Source organism: Coffea arabica, chromosome 4e, assembly GCF_036785885.1.
Source record: "Coffea arabica cultivar ET-39 chromosome 4e, Coffea Arabica ET-39 HiFi, whole genome shotgun sequence".
In the NCBI taxonomy this organism is placed as follows: Eukaryota; Viridiplantae; Streptophyta; class Magnoliopsida; order Gentianales; family Rubiaceae; genus Coffea; species Coffea arabica.
The window spans coordinates 9,137,521-9,161,810 of record NC_092317.1 but is presented as its reverse complement, the minus strand read 5'-3'; the positions used below and the strand labels follow the sequence as shown (position 1 = coordinate 9,161,810).

General features: G+C 35.7%; 2 protein-coding genes and 1 long non-coding RNA gene across 4 annotated transcripts; all 3 read left to right on the top strand.

Annotated features, from left to right (window-relative positions):
- The first annotated feature begins 659 nt into the window (after positions 1-659).
- On the top strand, positions 660-5,488 carry LOC113741395 (pentatricopeptide repeat-containing protein At5g50280, chloroplastic-like). 2 transcript variants are annotated; one of them, XR_003460616.2, is made up of 3 exons: positions 660-1,605; positions 2,150-3,722; positions 4,696-5,488. XR_003460616.2 is itself a non-coding variant. In XM_027268917.2 (2 exons), exons 1-2 carry the CDS (start codon positions 719-721, stop codon positions 3,462-3,464), a joined length of 2,202 nt encoding a protein of 733 aa, XP_027124718.1. In that variant the 5' UTR covers positions 660-718; the 3' UTR covers positions 3,465-3,926. The 2 variants fall into 2 exon arrangements, 1 of the variants encoding a protein (XP_027124718.1); XM_027268917.2 differs by lacking the exon at positions 4,696-5,488 and having other exon boundaries at positions 2,150-3,926.
- LOC113740687 (uncharacterized) lies at positions 4,198-9,852 on the top strand. The gene is made up of 5 exons (XM_072046439.1): positions 4,198-4,251; positions 4,696-4,765; positions 5,045-5,106; positions 7,169-7,916; positions 8,831-9,852. The coding sequence occupies exons 1-5, from the start codon at positions 4,198-4,200 to the stop codon at positions 9,637-9,639; spliced, it is 1,743 nt and encodes a 580-aa protein (XP_071902540.1). The 3' UTR covers positions 9,640-9,852.
- Positions 9,853-15,006: 5,154 nt separating this feature from the next.
- LOC113741748 (uncharacterized) lies at positions 15,007-16,180 on the top strand. The gene is made up of 4 exons (XR_003460706.1): positions 15,007-15,076; positions 15,309-15,376; positions 15,516-15,628; positions 15,846-16,180. It is a non-coding gene; the product is annotated as an uncharacterized lncRNA (long non-coding RNA).
- The last annotated feature ends 8,110 nt before the right edge of the window (positions 16,181-24,290 follow it).

Genomic DNA, 24,290 nt, shown 5'->3' with positions numbered 1-24,290 from the left:
CGACTCAAAGTCAAGAATAGCATTTCCATTGCGAGTGAGGAGGACAGAAGGCTGAGGACTGGAACCTTGTTCAAGCATGCACTTGTGGCAAAATCTTAACCAACCCTAGTAGGCTCAAGTGGGTTAGTTATGATTAAATTTTAAACTTTAAAAATAAAAACCGTCAATTGGATCGGTTTATGTTAACTTAATTCTGTTTATCAACGTAAATGATACTCGTATTTCTATGACAGTTTCGGCATAAAATGCTAAATTTACCTTTTTCAAATCTAAACGTAATTTGAATTTGAGAAAGAGTAGTAATTTTGTTATTCAACAAAAGTTGTTGTGAAAATACAATTTGGATTGTAACTGTGGAATCTAAGTCGTGATCTTGACAAAAACTTGATTTCAACTCATAGACTAAAAAGCTTGAAATACATGTTGAAAAGGAATTCGAGATGATCAAAGAGACATGATATGATTGATGTGACTTGACTCAATTTAATACAGTACAATCATAAATAACGAATTTTTTTTTTCATTTTCAATATGAATCCAAAAGTATTTGAAGAATTATATTTTTTTTGGAAAAATAAAAATTAATTTTTTTTTTTTTGGAAAAAAACGAAATTAAGTTTGAGAATTTAGACTACAGTATGACAGGATGTTTCTATTTATCTCTGTCAACCTTCGGTTTATTCTTGTAGCTGCTTGCCAGCCTTCTCAAACTCAAACAATGGCGCTTCTCAAATATTATCCCATCATCCATTTTCCTTCTTCTCCTCCTTCCTTTCCTCTGCTTAACGATCATCATCCCTCAACACCTAAACTCTTCAAGCTTACCAAAGCATCCCATATTCAAATATCCGTTTCACTTTCCTCCCCTTCTTCTTCTTCTCCTCCTCCTCCTCACACTTCTACTGTTTCTCAGTCGTCAACTTCACCAATTTTCCTACCATTTCTTCAAGGAAACTCAAATTCAGAAACCGAACTAAACCCACCTCAAGAATCGTCAAAAGATGAAAACTTTGACTCCAAAGTTAACAGAGATGACCCACTTATCAGATTCTTCAAGTCTCAAACTTCGAACCCGGACCCGGACCCGGGTAAAGAAGGCAAAATTTCCCTCCGGGAAAACCGAAAATCCTCTTGGCACCTAGCTTTTGAAACTGATAATTCACCTCAAGGTGATGAAGAAATTGAAAATTTTCAACTGGGTTCTCCTTTAGTTGACTCAAATTCAGTTAGTACCAGTGAATCAAAAGTAGGTGGGATGGTTGGGGAAATATTAGAAAAGGCGAAGACTTTACCGGACAACTCAACTCTAGGTGAGGTTTTGGGAGGATTTCAGGGGAAAGTGAGTGAGAAAGATTGTTGGGAGGTATTGGGAATGCTGGGTGAGGAAGGGCTAATAAGGAGTTGTGTGTATTTTTTTGAATGGATGAGATTGCAGGAGCCTTCTTTGGTTTCTCCTAGAGCTTGTTCCGTTCTGTTTCCCCTTTTGGGGATAGCAGGAATGGGAGATGAGATATTGGTATTATTCAGGAACTTGCCTGATGAGAAAAGATTCGGGGATGTTCATATTTATAATGCTGCAATTTCAGGACTTTTGGGATGTGGGAGGTACTAATTTGTTTGCCTTATGGCACTCATTTCAGTTTCACGTTGGTTTCCTACTCTTTTCTTTGTGTAATTTATAAGTTTTCTTGTGCATTTCCGTAGTTTATAGTACCATCTTTAATCCGCTCGAACCTTGAAATATCCTCTCTTGAATTTCTAATGGTATGTGTTTGTGGTAGTACTAGGTTGGCTTCTTATACAATTGAGGTTTTCGTTATTGGATCATATTTTCATAGGTAATGAAAGTCCTTTGCCACGCCTTGCTTATCTTGTGATAGAATTTTGCACAAGAAGGTTTAAGGATGATGGCAGTTTTCTAAGTTGTGCGCTTTTCTCGTTAAACCAGCATTATTGTGCTTGATCAATAAAGATAATTGAATGCACTTGCACTTTCGTAGTTCTTGCCAGATGCACATACCTTTTAGTATTTTTTAGATGTCACCCTGTGTATTTCTCTCTCTCGTATTGGCATGTCTTAAACTAATTCTAGCTATATCTGCAAACATAAAGGTTGATTTTCCTCGTGTTTGCTTTACTGCATTTGAAGGTATGATGATGCTTGGGGAGTATACAAATCAATGGGAGCAAATAATGTCCAACCAGATCATGTGACGTGCTCCATTATGGTTACAGTTCTGAGAAAGAAAGGTAATAGTGCTAAAGATGCATGGGAGTTGGTTGAAAAGATGAAAACAAAAGGAGTCAAGTGGAGTTTGGAAGTTTCAGGTGCGTTAATCAAGTCCTTTTGTGAGGAGGGACTGAAGAAGGAAGCTCTTATTATCCAATCAGATATGGAGAAAAGAGGGATTTCTTCCAATGCTGTTGTGTATAATACAATCATGGATGCATATTGTAAATCAAACCAGATTGAAGAAGCTGAGGGTCTTTTTGTCGAGATGAAGGCTAAGGGAATTTCACCCACTGCTGCCAGTTATAACATTCTAATGGATGCTTATAGCAGAAGAATGCAGCCTGAAATTGTTGAGAAACTGATGCTAGAGATGGAAAATGTGGGGTTGGAGCCTAATGTCAAATCATATACATGTTTAATTAGTGCTTATGGAAGGCAGAAAAAAATGAGTGACATGGCTGCAGATGCATTCTTGAAAATGAAAAAGGTTGGTATAATTCCTACGTCACATTCTTATACAGCTCTCATTCACGCCTATTCAGTAAGTGGCTGGCATGAGAAAGCTTATTTGGCCTTTCAGAATATGCAAAAGGAGGGAATTAAACCCTCCATTGAAACCTATACTGCTCTGCTTGATGCATATAGACGTGCCGGTGACACCCAAATGCTGATGGAGATTTGGAAGATGATGATAAGGAATAAAATTGATGGCACACGGGTGACCTTTAACATTCTCTTGGATGGATTTGCTAAACAAGGACACTATGTTGAAGCAAGAGATGTAATATGTGAATTCAGAAAAATTGGATTTGAACCAACCATAATGACTTATAATATGTTAGTGAATGCGTATGCAAGGGGAGGACAAGAATCAAAATTGCCACAGCTTCTGAAGGAGATGGCTGCATTGCAACTGAAACCTGATTCTATCACTTATTCTACGATGATATATGCTTATCTACGTGTCCGAGATTTTAGAAGGGCATTCTTTTATCACAAGCAGATGGTGAAAAGTGGGCAGGTTCCAGATGCCAAATCATATGAGAAGCTTAGGGCAATCTTGGATGTGAAGGCCAAAATAAAGAATAGGAGGGATAAGAGTGCTCTTATGGGTATAATTAATAGCAGCTTGGGTTTGATGAAACAGAAGAAAAAAAGGAAAAAAGATGAGTTTTGGAAAAATAGAAAGAAACGGTCAAGAACACATGGCACAGCCAAAGCTGGAAACTGAAACTTAGGTCCTTGTCTTTATTTTCAGATTGGAGTTCTTTAACTTTGATTAGCTCTTAAATTCAGCCCTACATTACTAGGCTGGACCATATTTTAATTGTCCAGAAGTGCATAGGAGATTTTGCTCGAATTTTAGGTTGAAAGCTTGAGATCTGCTGCTCTTGGAGCAGGATCTATAGCTTTTACGATGGAGCCACCAATGTATTTCTCAAGAAGTAATACATGAATTTAGAAGCTGGAGAATGACCATTGTAGCAAGGTAAAAGCTACTTTTGAATTAGATACTTCTTATATAGAGGCTACTTTTTGTACATCTACATGTCACAGAAATGTAGTTGCTCTTCTTTGTTTTGGGCATAATAATGTATCTGCACAAACTATATACTGATAATTTCCATATCTTGATAGTATTTCTAGAAGAATAGAGATTGAATAATATGTAGTTATTACTTTAGTTCTGCGACTTCTCTTGGAGGATTTAAGTTTTGATGTTTATTACCATTACCATGTAAAAATAATTCGGAATTATAAAACAACTGGATATTTTGTTTACTTATCGAGCAAACGTAAATTGGCTTCAGTAGGTTCATTTAAATACTTTTCTTGACTAAATCACAAAGAAATCAGGATTTCGAATTCAGAAAGCGTGAAATCTCAGGAGTTCAATTTGCTTAGTCTTCGTAGTCTAAGATATGTGAAAAAATTACCTGAAGCAAGGTAAAATTGTTGTGAACATGGAAAACATGGATAATCATGCTCTTAATTCTTGTACTGAGCTTGAAGTTGAAGTATTCAGATATTGGGAACTCATAGAATAAAATGTAAAAATATTTGGACACTCTTAGATTATAGCACAAAAACATTGTCCAAAGCAACATACTGGTGGACGCTATACCTCTTGTCATCAAAAACGAAAAATGACAAAAAGCTTAGTTTTAGATTTAGGCCAAAGAGCTTGTTTATTTGGACTTTTGTTCGATTAATTTAAGATGTGAATATTACAGATGAATTTGCCGAGTAATAAGAAAGCAGCAATTTAGCTTAGTGAGAATCTTGAAGAATTGAAATTTCCCAAATGAAGCTAGAGAGTATAAAGGCCATTACACTTGAAATGGCAAGGAAGTTAAAAATACATCAAGTGTACAATGATGAAGTTGAGGATGCAAAATGGCTACTTGAGCATCATGTCTTTTCCCCTATGAATTTTTTAATTAATTTCGGTTTGCTTTCAGGTATATTTCGGGTGGCTTTACATTTCCTTCCGAGGATCCATCTGCATAGTTTTACCAGATGGCCTTCAAGGTACTCATAAAGGCTGGCTGTGACCAACACGAGATAAGTAGTCATTGCATGAGTGGTTATATATGCAGGCATAAACTTGTTCTCAGAAGATGAGAATATTTTGTGGATTTGGTCCTGGACCCGCAATGTTTGAAAACTAGAAAGCTGAAAAGACTCTCTGAATTATGAGCGGCATTTGGAGGATGTTGTGGCGAATTCTGAGGACTGAGACAGTACTGTAGTGGAAAGACTTGGCAATGGACATTGTTATGCTGTCTCTGAGAACTGCTAAATGCTTAGTTTTGAGGACTTTCAGGGAAGCCTTTTTGGATATCTCAAACGCTTGGGGTCATGGGATCACAGTCTTAATCTCTATGAATTAATTGATCATGTTCTGAGCTCTCGTTTGACAAGCACTGATCACCATGATGGCAGATAAAGTTTCCTGAAAAGGTCAAGATTATTGTTTGGCTGATTCCACATTTCATTGGGGGATATTCTGGTGTAACATGTTTATTTTCCTCGTGATCTGCTAATCCTAACTATATGGAATCATAAGTAGGAGTAAACGTCATTCAACTGGTTATAATCCTCATAGAACTTCGAGCAAAAGATGTTTGTTGGGCTGCAGGAATTAAAAGGGGAAAGCCGGCTTGGTTCATGTTAACATAGTGGAATTCTATGTTGCATGCTTAAGACAGACTTGCATAAGAATATCAATCAGAAATAGAGATGTTTGTAACATATCTCACTATCTCCACACACTCCTCCTCACCCACACAAACACCCCCCCCCCCCGGCTTCCAAAGATGTTGCTTGGACCACGGGCGAACGGTTGCAGGTGCAACTGTTTCTAGCGGTTTTCTGCATTTTACACATCGCGTAATTTTATTTGCACAATGTGTAACTTTAGAACCAATTTTTGTGGATTTCACACACGTTGTTAAAAACGAGGTACAAGAAGTGATCTGGATTATATAATTTTTTTGGGTCAAATCCTGGTCGTGCACTGTTCAGGGACGGTTATCAGGTCCTTCTGATGATCGTTCTTGCTTCGTCTCTGTTGTTTTTGGGCGTTGATGAGACCCTTTTACTTTTCTTGGATTGAGAGAAAAGGAAGAGTTGCCAATTCATTGAATGGTAGCAAGAATTTATTCATGATGAGGTTGGGTTCTGGACACTCACTCGAGGTATTCTTGGTGAATATCTGCCAAGAAGTTTCTGTACTTCTAGGTCTATTTCTTTCAACAATATGAGCACATTATAAAGATCAAAGAACTGCTTTAAATTTGTTTCATAACCAAGAATTTAATCTGAAGTTGAGGTTAAATATGGTGTCTTGTGCCTGCGTTTTTAGTTGTAACAAGGCGCTAAGGTTTGATGTTTGATTTTCACTTTAGTATTTGTCAAAGCTAAAACAAAAAAAAGACACAATTCTTGGGAATGTGTGTGTCTTGGGACTCATTGAATCAATTAGATGTTTTAACCAATTGATGATATCATAACTTGGGTCTTGTTTGTATTTTTTGTGAATATTTGGCCCATATACTATAAATAATCAGATTTGTAAAGTGATTTACTTTCTTTAATGGTATTATGTTTCATGCTTATGTATATTCCCCCGATTTCCTTTCTTGAATTACTTTGGACTAAAAGTACAGGAATATTACAGGTCATAATAACTAGGACAAAAAATCTCAGCGGCCATTAAACTATTATCCGGATCATGTTTTGATTATCGAACTATTTTTTATCAATAATTAGCTACTAAACAACTTAATCAGTAAATTCGTGACTATTTTGTGAAAAATTGCTCTTAATATCTGAAATTAGCATTACACACGTGACAAAGTGCAGGACAATTTTATCTAGCAATTTACTGACCCTATAACTCAGTTTTCATTAAACCATCCAAGAGAAGGGAAGGGAAAATCTTTTGCAGTGCATCTGTCTCTTTAGGCTAAGTTTGGGAGTTTAGGATAGAAAAGAAAAGAAGGGAAAACTTAAGTTATGAGAGAAGAGAAGGGATTGTTATGTTGTTTGGGAGTTTTGAGAATTAGTGGAATGATTTTGGATGTGAAAGTCATTAAATATTTGTTCAAGACATTTTTGAGGATAAAATGGGTATTTTAAAAAACTTTTATAAGTTTCTTCCAACTTTCTCTCCATTTCTCTCCAATTTGGAAGGAAAAATTTTACATACTATTCATCCTCTTAAATCATTCCATTTCCCTTCTTTTCTTTCCTACTAAAAACTAACAAATGAAAGAAAAGCTAACTTTCTCTTCTTTCCCTTTCTTTTCTGTCCAAATCCTCCACTCCCAAACGAAGCCTTAGTCTCGAAGCGGTGGCTCCGTCTACTCCACTCCTCCACCGTCGCTCTCTCTCTCTCTCACCTTCATCAGTACTCCCCATGCCCTTTAGTCTCTCTCCTCTTTCCTCTCCCACCATCCCTATCTCTCTTCTCTATCGCTCACCGACTCCTCTTCTTCCTCCTCCTCCTTTTCCTCCCATCACCTCCTTCAGTCCGTCGCCTTTTCTTGCCCCAATCTCCGTCACCTCCGCTTCTTTGCTGAGCCCGTTTCTGGGTTCTCTCTGCTTTCCCTTTCCAATTCTTGCCCTCATCTCTCTTCGCTCACCATCACTCTCTCCAGACCTCTCTGTTTCCAGTGGCTCGCACCTCTCCGCGCTCTTAAAGAGCTCTCGGTCTTTATAATCGGAAGTGAAACCGAATTGTTCAGCTACAACGGCTTCGCTTCAGTTCTTGATGTTGAACTCAATTTAGAGTCTCTTTCCCTGTGTGGAAGTCGAGGGGTTGATTATGGCCTCAATTTTCTATGGAGGAATTGCAAGAAACTGGAGAAATTGAAGCTGAAAAGCTGTGAGTGCGTGGGAGATAACGTGTCTTTTTCAGCATTTATCAAGGGATTGGAGACTCTCAAAGAAATGGAATTGAGGACTTCTAGGACTCTAGCGGATGGGGTTTTATTAAAATTAGCAGAGGGCTCTGTTTCTTTAAGTTCTTTGCTGGTCGACGATGGCGGTACTAAAGTGGGCTCGCTTCAATTAATTAGTCAATGCAGGGCTGACGTGCAAAAACTTGATTTGAGGTTGCCTCTTGATCTCGACAACGATCATCTGATAGCAGTGGCTGAGAATTTTGAGAATGAAAGTTAGTTTAATTGGCTTGCACTTCTTTTTTTCTTTTCAGTTGATGGGTTTATGTAAGTAAATGGTCAGTAAATTGCTGGATAAAATTACCCTGTATTTTGTCACGTGTAATGCTAATTTCAGAAATTAAGAGTAATTATCGACGAAATGGTCATAGATTTACTGATTAAGTTATTTAGTGGTCAATTATTAATGAAAAATAGTTTGATGCTCCAAACATGATTCAGTCAATAGTTTAATGGCCGCTGAGATTTTTTACCCTAATAACTACTATTACTCGCATAAGGGGAAAAAATCTAGCAAGAACATAATTGAGGAGGGGAAAAAAGAAGCAAATTCTAGTTTTCTCCGCATCTCCCTATTCATCAGCATGTGAAGCGTAACTATATGTTGCAGTTCAATTTATACTAATAAATTTATAGACTGTACTAAATAACAATAATTTGGTATACTTGAATTTTCTTTGAGTTTGTGGCCATTAATTAAGTTGCAATACCTAATAGTCATAATTTCTTTTGTTTATATTCTTTTATCAATTTGTTTTGCCCCCATTTTGCATTCAACCCAATTTTGATAGGAAGAGAGAAAGAAGTAATGGAAGGTCTTGATCATATACATCACCTCTTGATTTTGTTTCTTAAAATATCTCGAACTATTGTACCTACTAGCATATACTATTAGACATTTCCTTTTCTAAAATGTATCAAAGGTAACTATTAGCTCTTCATTAAATCCATTAGACTTAAATATTGGTACAAAAATGATTGTAATCTTTTACATATCTCCCCTACTTAAAATGTAATATTTGGTAATTAAGAATAAGATTCGATCTTGTATTCATTTCTTCCTAGAAAGGGTTGTTTTATTCAGAAGATTTAGGCATATAAGTCTCATAAGAACCATAATTCAATTCAGTCAAAAAAGGTATGGAGTATGAAAAACAGAAGCAACATCAAGAAGAACGACAAAAGCCTCAACTACTAATGGAGGGACAGAATATTCATGGTGGAAATTTGAACAATGGAGATGACATGTTTGTGAAGGTGATGACTGATGAGCAGATGGAAATCCTCGGGAAGCAAATTGCTGCTTATGCAACCATCTGCGAGCAACTAGAAGATTTGCATAGAGCCCTCATCTCGCAGAATGATCCTTCGCATTTCATGCTGAGAAATCCGTATCTTACCCCGTTGATGACAACTTCTTCCCTCCATAGGATTCCTCGAAGACAGCGTTGGAATCCAACTGCTCAGCAGCTTCAGATTCTTGAACGTGTTTTTGATCAAGGCAATGAGACTCCATCAAAGGAGAAGGTTAAAGATATCACTGCTGAATTGGCAAAACATGGCCAAATTTCTGAATCAAATGTCTACAATTGGTTCCAAAATCGTCGCGCTCGAATGAAAAAGAAGCAAGTTGTGGTTGAGAAGAAAAAGACTGAACCAGAAACGCAGATGGTCACTGAATCATCACTGGAGGAGGGAGAAAAGTTGAAGCCATCGGAGCCCATGATCGAAGGCCAAAATTACTGTGTTCAGAAGGTAAGTGCTGGGAACTCAATATTTTCCTTTGATGAACAAGGGATGGAAATGCAGCAGCCCTTGTTTGCCATAGAGGGCTTCCATCGAGGCATGTCATCAGACAAAGCGAAAATACATTACTTACTTGAAGATATGGATGTGAATCCACCAGGGTGCTATGACCCTTATATTCATGCAGAATAGTATAGTAACATGAACGAAAAATAATATATCTTTGCTAATTAGTTATAGACTTTTCAAGTTCTTGAGTTCTTCCTTTTTTCTTCTTTTTTTTTTATAATAAATTTTCTTAGAAAATAAAGGCTCATGCCTTCATGGGTTGGAAATTAATTTGTAGCTAGTGTCTTCTGGACTTGGCTAGTACATGATGATAATTTCTCTGGGCTCTTTTCTTTTTGTGCCTCTCTTTCAATTATTTCTTTTGATCTTTATGTTATGTTTACCATAATACTATTGCTACTTATGTTCTTGCATTCTCTTCAATTGTTTTGTTTCTCCACATCCTAGTAGTCAATATGTAGGTATATTTGATACATATTGGACTAACAGAATTTGGACTGGGGCATGTTGCATGGGGCCTTTGGCCCTTGACTTCATTTTGCAACCTTTTGCTAAGATGGGAATAATGTGCTTTCAAAATCTTTATGGTGTGAACCAAGAAACTAAGGAATAATAATGATTACAGATTTTAGTCGAAGGCTCTTCATGATCAGTACTACTCTTTTTCCTTTGAACAATTTATATCATGGACAGCATATTAACTGTATATATAAATGGCAGGTAAAAAAAAAAACTTCTTGTAAATAAATGTATACTGCTAGAAATATTTATAGAAAGCTAAAAAGCTTTTGTTGGTGCTCAAATCTGAAATTTGTCACTAGATCAAACAAACTGAAAGGATGCTCCCTGCAGATTTGGTCAACCACTACAGCTACATATACTTTTGGCTGATATCCAATCACAAAAGTACTCATAATCAAGAAAGTTTGCACATTCACTAATTAGTAATTATAAGTACTAATACAGTATCCAAACTCATAAGATTACCAAAGAGGTCCATCAACCAATCTCATTCATTCATGATATTCAGGTTCAGATTACTTATTAGTTCCTCCAGATGATGATGATGGCTTAACTTCAGCTTGACCATTATCCGGATGATCCGCCTTACGTTCTTCAACTTCACCATCTTTTTCTCCTGGTGATGATGCCTTGGCTTCTTCTGCTTCACCGTCAACACATGAAACAGGAGTACTATTATTAGTTCCATTATCAACATTACTGGTCTTACAAGTACTCCCTTCCTCTTCCTGTTCTCTTAATCTCAGTACAACAAAGGCAAAACAAAGCTCTTCGTTTATACCAATTCTAATAGCCCACAACTGTACCATCTGGCCTTCTTGGAGCCTGTTCTCTGTCAAAACTTTTTTCCAATCTCCTTTGAGCACATAAGATACACTCGGCTTGCCAAATTCCTTCCTCATCTTCCACCTGCTCAGGCCCACTTTCTCTACTTTCCCCGATGGCTCAATTATCTTTACCTCCATTGTATTCCAATGCGCTCCATCAGGGGTACGGTCTTTAAGGAATTCTAATTCTTCAGGGAGAAGAAATTCCTCCTTCATCTGGTTTACTGGAATGGAGAATCGGTTTTGAGCGAATTGAGTATCAGTTCTTGTTAGGCTTTTTTCTATCACCTTTATCTCTTTGCCTACTACCCCGCCTTCGGCTTTGGCTTTAATCCGCTCCTTGAATTCTTTAGGCAGAGGTGGAGAATCAAAACCAACGATAGTTACCTTCCTTTTCCTATCCTTCTTCTGCTTTAGGCCATAATCATCGTCATTATTATCATTATCACTAGCCGCCTTGTTTACTTTTCTCTTCTCTTTTTGGCTCGTAACTTTCCTGAATTTTTTTTCTACTTTCTTCTCTTGATGATCACTCGTTTCTTCCACTGCTGGATCTGATTCTGGCTTATGAAGATTACCCAAAACTTCCTGATGATCATCGAGATGCATCATTGATGTTGTAAGCTCTCGTCTGATTGACCTTTTACCTTTAGACTTTGCCAAGGGTTCGAGTTGGATTCCGTTCTTGGGTAACAAACGTACTTGTTCTGGATTCCTTTTCTTCCTCTCTTCTTCTTCATCTAGCTTTTTCTTTTCTTCTTTAGCTACTGTAGCCAATAAATCCAACAGGCACATCGCCATTAATTTTGTTTGATCAAGATTCAAGATGACATTCGAGAATATTGATCATCAGAAAAAGAGTAATGTTTTTGGCACTTCTCACGGGTTCCATATATAAAACAAACAACTTTCGTTCTTTTCATTATGGTATTGGGATTCCAAATCATGCAGGTTTCGGAAGCGTGAACTACTGGGACATGTTTTAGTTTCCCTTTGGGATTTGGAAAAGGTCAGTTTTAGGAAACTTAAAAAAAAAATAATAATAAAAACAACGCCTTCTAATTTGTTTAGCCATTCGTCAATTTTGTTTGTGGATTCCTTGCGTTTCAAGCTTCAAAATCTTGGTTTAAGGGACAAAAAAAAAAAAGTGAACATAGTAAATTAACGTACTCAAGAGGATTAATTATTATAAGTTGAATAAAAAAAGAATACCAATTTATAAATTCTGGTTGAAGAAGAAATTGAATTTTCATAGAGATTAATTTCGTTTGAATGATTTCCAATTGCATATGCTCAGAAAACTGAAAATCGATGCAAATATATGGTATAATGCAATGATATGGACTTCGACGAACTTACTTCAGCCCCATATTGAGATAAAATTTAAAGTGTAGGAAAAAAAATAAAAACTGATGCGTAATGCAAAGAAATGCAAAAAAAAAAATGCAAGAAGGCAAAAATAGAAATCATAAAATTTGCTAAAAGTTCCCTTTCCCTCACAGCCACTTTTGAGTTTTTTTAAAAAATAGGTCACTTTGAAAAGAAAATATTTAGCTGCATTTTGGCTAGCACTAAACTGATAGAAAGGGAAAACCAAAAAATGAAGAAAAAGAAAAGGGATCAAAGAGAGGCCAGACTAGAGAGAGAGAAATTCACAAGCACTCTTTTTTTCTTTTTTTTTTTTTGAAGAAAACACATCATCGAATTTGAGCACAAAAAACTCAAAAATTGATTTAAAGCATGGCATATAACATTGACAGGCGTCAAACCCTGTGCAATAATAAATACCTGCTCAAATAAAATACAAATTCTGTATATAGCGGTAAGCAGGGTCGAATCCACAGGGACTGGGGATAATTTAATTTCTTCTCAAGTTCCAGATATGGGGGGTTTTTGAAAATGATAGTAACTAAATTACTTGGAATAAATTAAAATAAAATAAAATAACTACAACTCAAATAACTAATTATCACAATAAAAATAATAATGGACGAACTCTAGCCAAGAGACAACTTCGGAGATGGTTCACTTAATTCGATCACAGATGCAAGGATTATTCCAGTTACTATCTGATAAATTAGTTATAGTTGTCATACACGCGATAAACAACCAACTCTTCCTCAATTTGTCGATAGTCAAGGTACGACCGTTGACTATTTCTCTAATCAGGAAATAACCCTAGGTACGACCATAGAAGTTCAATTCCCTAATTGCATGAATAATTAGAAGAGCCTAATTCTAACCAATCAACACGCTACGAGGGTCTCTTTAAGTTAGCCTGCCTATCTCCATGACATAAACCCAATCATGCCAGTTGCCACCAGTTTAGAATAATTAAACAATTACGGATTTAACTACCCTAATTGGCTTCAGGTTATTGAATTAATCTAGAATCCGGGCCCTGGATAATCGAATAATAAAACAACCATATGAACATAAAGCAGAAGATAGACAAATACCAGTGAATAATGGGAATAAATAAAAACTACTTCGATCTCACAAATTTAGTAGAACCAAATCCTCCGTTGTTCTTGACTAGACAAACTTAGCCACGCCTCATGAGAAAATCTTCCAGTAATTCCACTGAGGTCCAGGCCATCAAAAGAGCCAAGAAAGAATAAAAACTAAACTATGCTAAAAACTAAGTTAAAACTATTGATTGATTGATAAGAGTTCTCTGTATGTTTGTCTCCTTTTTAAAGCCAACAATGACTAAAGCTTCTTATCCCTGTGGTCCCCTGCTGAAATTGAGAATCAACCCAAAAGTGGGACTCTATCGAAGTCCTTGCTTTTAGTTTCCTATTGCCCGTAGGACTCCAATCTCCTAATCAGCAAAGGAAATGCAATCTCTTTGTAGTACCATGTGGGCCCGGTTGTTTGAAATCCCAATTATCTCCAAAAAGTCCCTCATTTTTGTAGTTTTCTGTTTCACTTCCTGAAATTGAGTCAAATACCAAATATAAGTAAATATTAATAATTAAAACAATATTTGACAAGGATAAAAGGGAAAATTAACAATAAAATAACCAGCAATTAACACCCTATCAAACATCAACCTCATGCTTTGGGTAGAATATTAAGTAGAATTAGCAATCTCAGAAAAATGCTTAAATTTCCAAGTTAGTCGTGCCGCTCCTTACATGACTTGTGTGCGTTACACACACATATTATATATTCTACACTGTTAGTGTATACACTGACAGCCCTAAATACATGTTACTTCATCTGAATTTGAATTTAAACACTATAAGTCTACAAATTTGGATAAATAAAAATATGCATTACTAGTATCCAATCCTTGATTAGCTTGATTATTGACTGAATGGTGATCTTAATCTACTGACTGCATGTTACTGCAAAACTATTGACACCGTACCTCAATTGTAAGAATGTCAATAATTGATAACTTCATTTGATTTAACTTCTCAAATTGTTCAAACGATCCCAATATTTACTATTACAAAAGAAGGCCCTCAGTTCATTAATATTAATCTTGATGCATCGTGATATAATTCGTGATTTTCTTTCTTCTAGAAAAGCGATTTAGCTGATTATTCTGATAAATATTTTGTTTATCTCTAATTGGTTTTCTAGCTTTGAAAAAAGAAAGAAGTTATTATTATTATTTTTTTTGGAGAAACATTTCGAGAAACTTTCAATTAAAACCTACGTGCTTTTCAAAAAAAAAAAAAACAAACATACACTTCATCTCCATACCAAAATAAAAATAAAAATGTATATTAATTTGAGCTTGTCTTACAAGAGTGCTCAATGGATGTGAAATTCAAGTGCTAGTGTTTTGGTAAGTGAAATTGAATCAAATAATTGTTTAATTGGAAGAAAATCTAAAATTAAATGTGTACATGCATATGATGAGTTGTAATTAAGTGTACTAATGAGCATTACCACACACTCTTTGGGAACCATTCCGTGTAATACAGACCCTGGTGTGAACATAATAAAACGCTTTCTATAGACGTTAAAGGTCTTGCTCCTCGCGACTACTCCTCAATCAACCTAACAACAATTGGCAAGTAACGTATAACAAAAAAGGACAAGCCCCTTATCTTTTACACGCCCAAATGCTCATGCCCATGTCCATAAATACAGCTTTGAGAGATCGATCCCAGAAGCCCAGAGAGCTGTTTAAGTTTCAGTGCTGAGTCCTCTTGCAGCTGCTGCAAAACTGGGCAATCATCGTTGATATTTGGGTATTCATTATTACCGGAGATGGAATTCTCTATGTAGCCTTGTCAAAATTTTTGGCTATACACCTGATTTACTGCTATGATGTTTCTTTCTTTCTTTCTTTATTTTTTTTGTTCTTTTTTTCTTCCTGTCATGATTTCCTTTCCCATAGGGTGTTGATTAAGAGTTAAGACCACTGTTTTCTTTTACAAAAATAATCTATTCTCAGCAGTTTTTTGGTTTTGTGGCTGCAAGATTTGCTAATGCAGAGAAGTGAACGTCAGATATGTACTCGATCAAAATCCTAGAGACCACATATGCAGGTACCCTCATTTGTTTCAACCATGGTATTCTTTTTTTTTTTTTGGGTTTTTTTTCTCGTACAATTAATTAGTAATGGTTGAGAAATTAATGACTAATGATTACTCCTGCCTCGTTTTCTTGTTTTTACTCTGATGACAGCTCTGCATGTCGACGTTTTGCTGAAATTAAGATTTCACAGAGATAACTCAAGCAAGGTTGCTGTTCATGGCACGTCACATCACATCGACGGCTGGTTATCTCATCTTATGAAGGTCAGAATTCCAATCTACATTTTCTTGGATTTAGAATGAAGAACAGATTATAATAAGTTCAGTACCTTTTTTTTTTTTTTTGGCTCTTCGAGAGTTGAAAAAAAAAATCAGACTCTTAGCCATAGGGTTTTCTGTAAAAGAGATTAATTACTTCCCTCGTAAATTTGATGAACTTGCTTTGCTATATGGTTTTCCCCTTGACATTTTTGTGATGTAGCTTCTTTTGCAGATTGCTCCTGCCGCAAAAGTTATCTAACCAAAGGCAGGAGCCATTGCTACGGATTCTGCTTGGTCCAGGCCCTGCAGAAGCAGCAGGACCTACGGCAGGATCCAATAATCTTCCGGCAGCTGCATCGGAGCACCGGCGCCACCAAGAAAAAAGATGGGGAGTGAAGCAAATGGTCCGTTTTTATTTTTATTTTCTGGGAAGAGATTCAAGTGAAAATTAGAGAAGTAAGAGAAATTCAAGTAACTAGTTTTGTACCATATACATATATGGCAAGTAAACTCTTCCTTGTATTGAAGAGGCTTGTTAAATGAACTTGTTCTTGAGTAAAAACGTATTACTGATCAAACTTTTTTTAGTAAAAACATATTTACTTGTTTTTTCGCATCTCAACATACATTACAAGTTGATGTCCTATCAATGAATGCACTAGAAATGGTAGATTTGCCAATCACCAAAATTTCTCAAGTACAAAATCAAGAATATAGAACTCCAAAAACACCTTAATAACGCCTGAGAAATTCTGGTATCAAAGTGCTACCACGAAAATATAAACACAGTACTGGAAACACTGGAAAAGCCCATGATAAGTTGCAAACAGTTTTTGTTTTCCTTTGCGCATTTTGAATTTCTGGTTTTTGTAGCTAGTGAACCTTTTAATTAAGGCATTTTCCTACCTGCTTTTAGAAGGAATTACAAGAAAATTTCAAATGTGGGATGAATTCTCGAAAATCAAAGTAGATTCCTGGATAACAACTTAAATGCAAAAGAACAAGAAAGTCAGGGGGGACTTGTTTGCTCACATTTAATATTTTTCCTATTAAAGTGAGAAGGAAAAAGAAATAAAAAGGAGGTCAGTTTGAATTTTTTTTCCTTCTAAAGCAAGTCTAAAAAAGGGGAGAAAAAAGAAAAGAAAGAAGTCAGTTTGCTAAGTACACATACATAATATACCTGTATGTGTGTGTGTATACACACACCAAAGATTTTCTTTCTTTCTTTTTTCCTTAAAATGGTGCTTGATTGTGTTATGTGGTGTAGCTTTGTTTATCATGTCCTAAGTATCCCATGGGTTATTTCTCTTTAGAGGTATGTATACATAAGTTTTGGCTTCTAAAATACTCAAAACATTGATGACAAAAAAATCCTTATAGAGAAATTTGTAGCTCTCAAATTTTAATTATTCCTATTTAATGGCCTCTCAAGCCTCCAATAAAAATAAAGTTAATCAGTACTTGTACTGATTAGAATATCATGTCACAAAATATGGCAAGTTTGAACCAAAAAAGAAAAAAGCAACTCGTTCTTATGAACATTTGATTAGAGAAGAAGAACTCGCGCAACGCACGAGAGTTTGGTACCTGTGGCTAAAAACAATTATAAAATAGTTTAATTATGCATCCTATCTCAAACGAGTAACAACAAAGAATGACCTTCATAGTAGATATATTAAATAACATAAGCCTCAATTGGCTTTGGCTGCAAAAGTTTCATCAAACAAATACTACTCAATTAGTACCATTACCATCCTAATCAAACATACAAAACCAAATATAAATTAATCAACTTAGGTACTAATCAATCAACAAGTATCATGACAATCAAAAAGTTAGGTAATTACAAATATGTCAGACAATCGCTTGCATCCACCAGTAATAGTTAAGATTATTCTAAAAAATCCCCGTAAATCTCTCTTTTTTTTTACAGAAGTCACAAACCTATTATTAAATCCAAAAAACAAGAATTTACATGCTAAATCAATTTACTACCACTAATTTATCAAATGTAAGAAACAAAACTCTAGTTTCAGAAACTAGATATTGATCAATCAGGAGAGAAAGAACACAAATCTCAAGCTAAACTACCAAACATAGCTTCGAGCAAATATATCGAAATACTAAGTGAAACAAACTATTAAGAAGTAATGATATAATAGAAGTTGAAGAGAATCCAACGGAAGAAAATGGAAGAGCAACCATTAATTCGAACAATTACTTGTAACTGTCGAAAGTGACACTCGAATATAAACATCCAATTAATTGAATAACACATGAGAAAGGGGCTTTTAAGTAATCTATCGGAACACAAGTTCAATTCAGTCGTAGCTAATGCTCAACCTGACACCGAATACTATCAACCATAGTTATTAAACCCGGTCCGGCCCGGCCCGGCGGTTCGACCGGTCAACCCGGCGAACCGGCCACTAAACCGGGCCGGTTCTTCAATTGGATCGTTTCTGCATATGAACCGTTGACTTTTCAACGGACCGGTGGTTCAACCGGATTAAACCGGAAACCCGGCCGGTTTTGTGGGCAGACTGGGTTTGAGGAAAAAATGTTTGTCCAAGCCTTTGCTTGAATTCAAACTTCAGACCTTCGGTATTGTTTGTGCGTAGCTCACCACCAGGCCACTTTGTCATTTGTTCATTAATGGCCATTCGTATGCTATATGAATGTTTTGTTAATTTCATCTTTATTTTTTTAAACTCTCCAAAACAAATGTATTTGGAATCTTTTAATAAAACTTATGACCCTTATATTCTATAAATTATAAAATAGATTTCAAAAATAACATATTACATAATTTATTTTAAAGACAAATATTGTTTTTAAATATTTTTTTGCATTTAAAATTTGTAAATAATCTAGATAATTACAATAAACATCTACACTTGAAGTTTGGTGGATTACTAATTAAATTTATGTTTTGCTGATTCTTATATGAATTAAATATTCTATAGCAAATTAAATTAAATGAATATTTGTTATGACATTATTTATTACAATTTATCTCATATATCCTATATCAAAATTTATAAAATATAATATTTAAATATATGTAGTGACCCACTGGTTCAACCACTCACCCACCGGTTGAACCAATGACCCGTTGACCCACCTCCTTTGCCGGTCTCCTCTCCGGGCCGAGTTTAATAACTATGCTATCAACTACTAAACCTGTTCTCAGACTTAAATGTCTGAGAGTGGACATCTAAGTATTGCAATGAAATCAAAGCTACTCAGTGCTCTAATTACACTTCAAATATTTTCACATTTTCAAACTATCCTTATCCTTGCGGTTGAAATTCAAATACAACTCTTTGATTAACGCAGGGAAGAGGATTGAAAGAAGATATATGCATGGCAACATGTTATATGCGTGACTCCAAGAGCAATATTTACTTCTGCTGACCTTCTACCACTTATTTACTACAGCTTATCACCTTTCTAAGATAGTGGTTTGGTCATATTGCTTGGGTAGAATATAAAGCTTAAAGTTGGTTATGCTGTAGTTTCATTAACCAAGTCCATGAACATAGCAGTAACTTGTGTTCACCATCAAACACCTAATCCCTCAACACTGACAAAATCAGCTTCCCTCACAGGCTCTTATAAGGTAATCAGATATTGAATGGGAAGACCAAAAGCGACGTAGGTACAGAATTGACCAGTTGGTGCCAACAACTCTACTCCTCTATTTAGTGCTTTTCGCCATAAAGCTAATTCAGAACTGAACGTCCATGGAATTCAAGCTAATTCAGCCTCCATTTTTATCACGTCACTTTTCCTAGACTTTGTTTTTAAATACACAATATTTGTAAGTCTCCTAAATACGTTGCCTCCTATAAACAACATGTGACGCAATGCCAATCATTGTACTTTCTATAGGGGTTCTTAAAAATAACTAACCTTTGATATTCTATTTTTTTCTGCATGTCCGCTGTTTATCCGCTATTCCATTCTTTCCATGGATTTGTCCTTGTTGCAAATGATCAGCTAAGTAATTTGGCCTTGTGCACAGGCTTTGAACTGACATGTTCCACTATAACATAACCATTTACAAATGAAAACTTTTTCTATTTCAGGGAAGAAGAGCACAAGCAATGATATACGGTGGTGACATTCATTTTTTCAAGAGACATTTCTAGCCATTCCGTCGATACTATATCTCCAACGCAAAACTTGAGACAGTCCAGCCCAGATATAATACTTATAGCAACGAATACTGTTGGGTTATTGACAATTCGACCGTTGTGCAGCAAGTTCATGAGTCGGAGCCTCCGATGCTACCAGATGTCTTCAACTTCAAACCGTATGGCAGAATCTATGAGCACATTGACACAGATGAAGAAATAGGTAACATTTGCCCCCTTTCATATTATTCTATAATACATTCATCCGAATAGACAACCTATCTCTACTACGCAGATCTACTTGAAGTTGCTATACATGTTAACCCAAGGGCCATAAGGGGACCAACACTTACCAGAGAAATAATCATAGTCGATAAAAGGTACATATTACATCCATCCAATTAATCAAAATAATATTTCGTTTTAAATAAGCACGGCTAACTTGTACATGTAGCTCCCAACCTCTTGTCTTAACACTTTGGGGTGAGCATGAATTTGATGAGGGCCAACAAATAGCTGACATGATCCACACACAACCAATCATTGCTGCTCTAAGAATTAAAGCAACCTCCTATCATAGTAAGTCTATGCATTTGACTACAGTAATACTTCTGGTTATCACTATTACATACCTTTGAATATGTTAACCCTATATTCACCTCAAATATTAATGAAATAAAACTATTCTCTGTGACACATAGCTTTGAACCTGTCAACCAAGTTTGCAACTTGTATCTTGATCAATCCTCCAACTGCTCAAGCAAATGCGCTTCGTACTTGGTAATGTCACCCTCTAACATTCAGCATAAATTAATAAACGTCCTACTCTTAAAGATCAAACTTTACATCATACCTCCATTACCTAATACATTTTGATACTTGCAGGTCAAGCAAAAATCAAGAAGTACTCCTGAAATTCATTACAGAACGAACATATGCAGATCGCTTAAATCTCTTCCCAGCTCCAATCGATGATCGACTATTAAAAGCTTGACAACTACAAATACGGTAACCACATATTCTGCAATACTCTCCTGCAATTTAAAAACCATCTAAACAGCTTTACAACAAATGAACAGAAGCGGCCATACTGGATAAGGGAATACCAAACCTATTTGAACGAAGCCAAAAAATGTGGTACAATGCATGCCCTATCTGCTACAAGTACCTTAGAGCACGACCGAACTTGGAATTTGACTGCACCTCATGCCACAAATGCATCTGTGTAAGCCCAAGGTATATATACTCTTCTGCCCAGTTACCTTCTTCCAACTTCATCATTTAAAGTCAACAGCAAACCAACAGCAAAAGGATAGCCCAAATCAATTACAACAATGATGAGTGAGTTCTGTAATAAGTTTCACTTTTTTGCTCTTATTATCCAATCTTGATTAGTGGACTCATTTTAGTTTCACTGAAATGGATTGTGAGTTTTGTAAGTTATGAAGACTTACAGAGAAACAGTTTTGTTAATCCTACGTTTTGACTGGAAGAGTGCTACTTTACTTTGATTCATTGCTGAAGTGCATGTCATTGTGATTGTTTTCATTTTTATTGATTTTGGAATTGGTTGGATTATTTTGTCATTTATCTTGTTCTAAGTAAATCCGCTGCTTTTGAGGGACCCATTTTGTTATTCATGGTACTCATTTATAACGTGGATCTGAAGTTACAGCACTTATACTAGAGAAATTGTGCATAATATGTCCTCATGTTCCATATTACAGTAGGCTAAGTGGATTCTTCAGATCTTTTTCCCCCTTGTGTAATCACAAATGGATTGTGGCAATAGTGTATAACCTCATGTTCTGTTGGTAAATTTAGTTGACACTGACAACCATCGCATCATAAACAGATGCAGACTGACAGTACAACTTATAGATCACACCGGTTCAATCACCCTTGATCTCAACGGCAATGATGCTGAGCAACTGCTACCTTTCACTATCGATGAAATCCAAAAGCAAGAGATACAGGTACAACACACAAATTGCACCTTAAACACAACTCAAACTCATTAAATAATCCATTATTAGCTTATCTTTACATTTTCATAATCCATTACAGAACAAGCTGGACTATACCACCATTGAGGATTTTATCAAACAAAACAACTTGGTTTGTTTGGTGAAGAAGACCCAAAATACATACAATTCAACTGCTGCAGCAAAATACATAGCTATCATTGCTCATATCAGAAACTCAACTCCTGAAGAGCTCGCTGTCATATCAAAGTATACTACCAACTATGCAACCATATCAGCATCCTGGAATTCTGGTAGTGCAACAAGCTTAGCTGAAGGAGCAGAAAAAACAGACCTCATCTCTCAAGGAACGGCAATAGATGTCGTAATGATAGAAATGGAGACAAGGAAAAGAGCCGGCCCAACCAATTTAGTCAACTCATCTTCCACAAAATCCAGTGAAGGAACTAGTGATGCAGCACCTGCACAACAAAAGGACGGAACCGCCAAGAAGCAACGCAACTGAGTACTTAAGGCTGCCTATTAGGGACACCATAACTATAATAAAGGCTGCAATCTAATAAGCTTGCTATTAGGGACACCATCACAGTTTCGTTTAAAGGTTGTCTACTACTATTACTATCACTAAATAAGAGACTCCATGGAGTCAGAACTACAGCAATTACTCTCTTTCTTCACTCCAATCTTTCCTTTATGGACTATTACTACTGTTCAAATTCCCCTACTTTATGGACTATTTCTGGTTTGCAATAGTAACTGCTTCTCATTATTTGATGGCTATTTCTTCTCACAATATACTATTGTTAGCATGGAAAACTAATTTTTAATAATAGAAAGATAACCATGAAAAGATTAATGATAACTATATATTAAACTTCGTAAGAATGGAAGATTGAGTAAAAACGAAATCCATAAATTTCATTCCCTAACGGGTACTCATATTTACATGAAAGTAAAGTAGTACGCTGCTGCATTTAGTTTGTATTGCACATGGTAGTTGTCTGTTGTAGTAGTAGTAGCTTTCCTTGCATTGTCTTTGTTATCTTGTAGATATGTTGAGAACTGAAAAATTGCTAGATATATTATTAGATTAAAATCTCAGTTTTAATTTCTCCAAATCATTCTCTACATTCTCCCAGAGCAAAACCTTCACTTTCGCAAAAGATATTATGAGTCAGACAATGAACAATGAAACTTGACTATTGCAACTTCCTGCAGACCCTGAGCAAACAGAAGAGGAATATCCCCAACTTAGAAATGAGAAGCATAAGACTATCCAGACAGGAAAAAAATGTATTTTAACAGGAAGAAATAATACATAGAAATGATTGTGCTTAACAATAGATGACATTGGATAGTACTATCTGATTCTTGTACACAACAAAATGATACCAAGAATAGAATCAAATCACACTGGTGAAAATCAAGATTCGCAAGCTACTACTACCAACAAACAAATAATAGTACATTTTAAAAAGAAATAATCATCAAATACGACAAAGAAAGTTTGGAATTCATTGTTCAATACTAAAGAAGCTAGAATTTGAAACCTTATGTAAAACGTGTTTAGCACCAGCATAAAGCATGAGTCTTCGTATTTTATCATCTTCAAGAAACTCTTTCCCTGGACAAATATTGCATAAAAAATGCACTTATGAAGTCATAAAGGCAGAAGAATAAATTATATTGCTGTTTAAATGTCTATAGGAACTTTCATCTCCAAACAGGAAACTAAGAAAAAGAACTGAACAGGAAAATAATCGTTAGAAAATTGTGTGCATTGCAATGATTTAACAGTCTAAATAGACAATCTAAAATAATAGGAGCTCCACCAAGTTCCCAACAGTTAGGAGAATTCCAAATGTACTAAAAGGTCTACGGAACAACATGATTGCAACGTTCAGAATTTGATCATCAGTGCGAAAATTGCAACTAAGGGGGAAAGGACTTGGCAAACTACTTGTTTGACTTTTGGAGGTAGATTTACTTGGGATTTCAATTCTTATTGGTAGTTATTCTTTATTGGTTACAACCTTCCAATCATCCACATTCAAGTCAAGTACTTTGATGAATAGCTTAAGCAAATATACAAATGAATACATGAAACAATAAACTTTGATACAAACTCAAATCAGTAGGACAAAGTATTAACTACCAATTCAAAATGACTCGGAATCTAACTATCACCAAAATCAATTGCATAAATGAATCACCTTATTACCAAAGCAAACAATTAGATAAAAATCACACCATTCAAACAATTCAATTGCAGTAGAAAAATCAATTGCAGTATAAACCACACCATAATGTATCAATTGCAGTAGTATTTTGGCCTACCTTGTTCCAAATACTCCATGCAAAAACTTTTTTCTCATTGTTGCTCCAAACCTATTCCAACAAAATCACACCGTTTAAATTGTACACTACAACCAAATTTGTGGAAAAAATATTAACACTAAATTACGCTAACAAAGTATCTAATTTCGGAATAGAAGCATTTAGCTCACAATAGAAACTATGATTTTACAAAGCAAATCATAC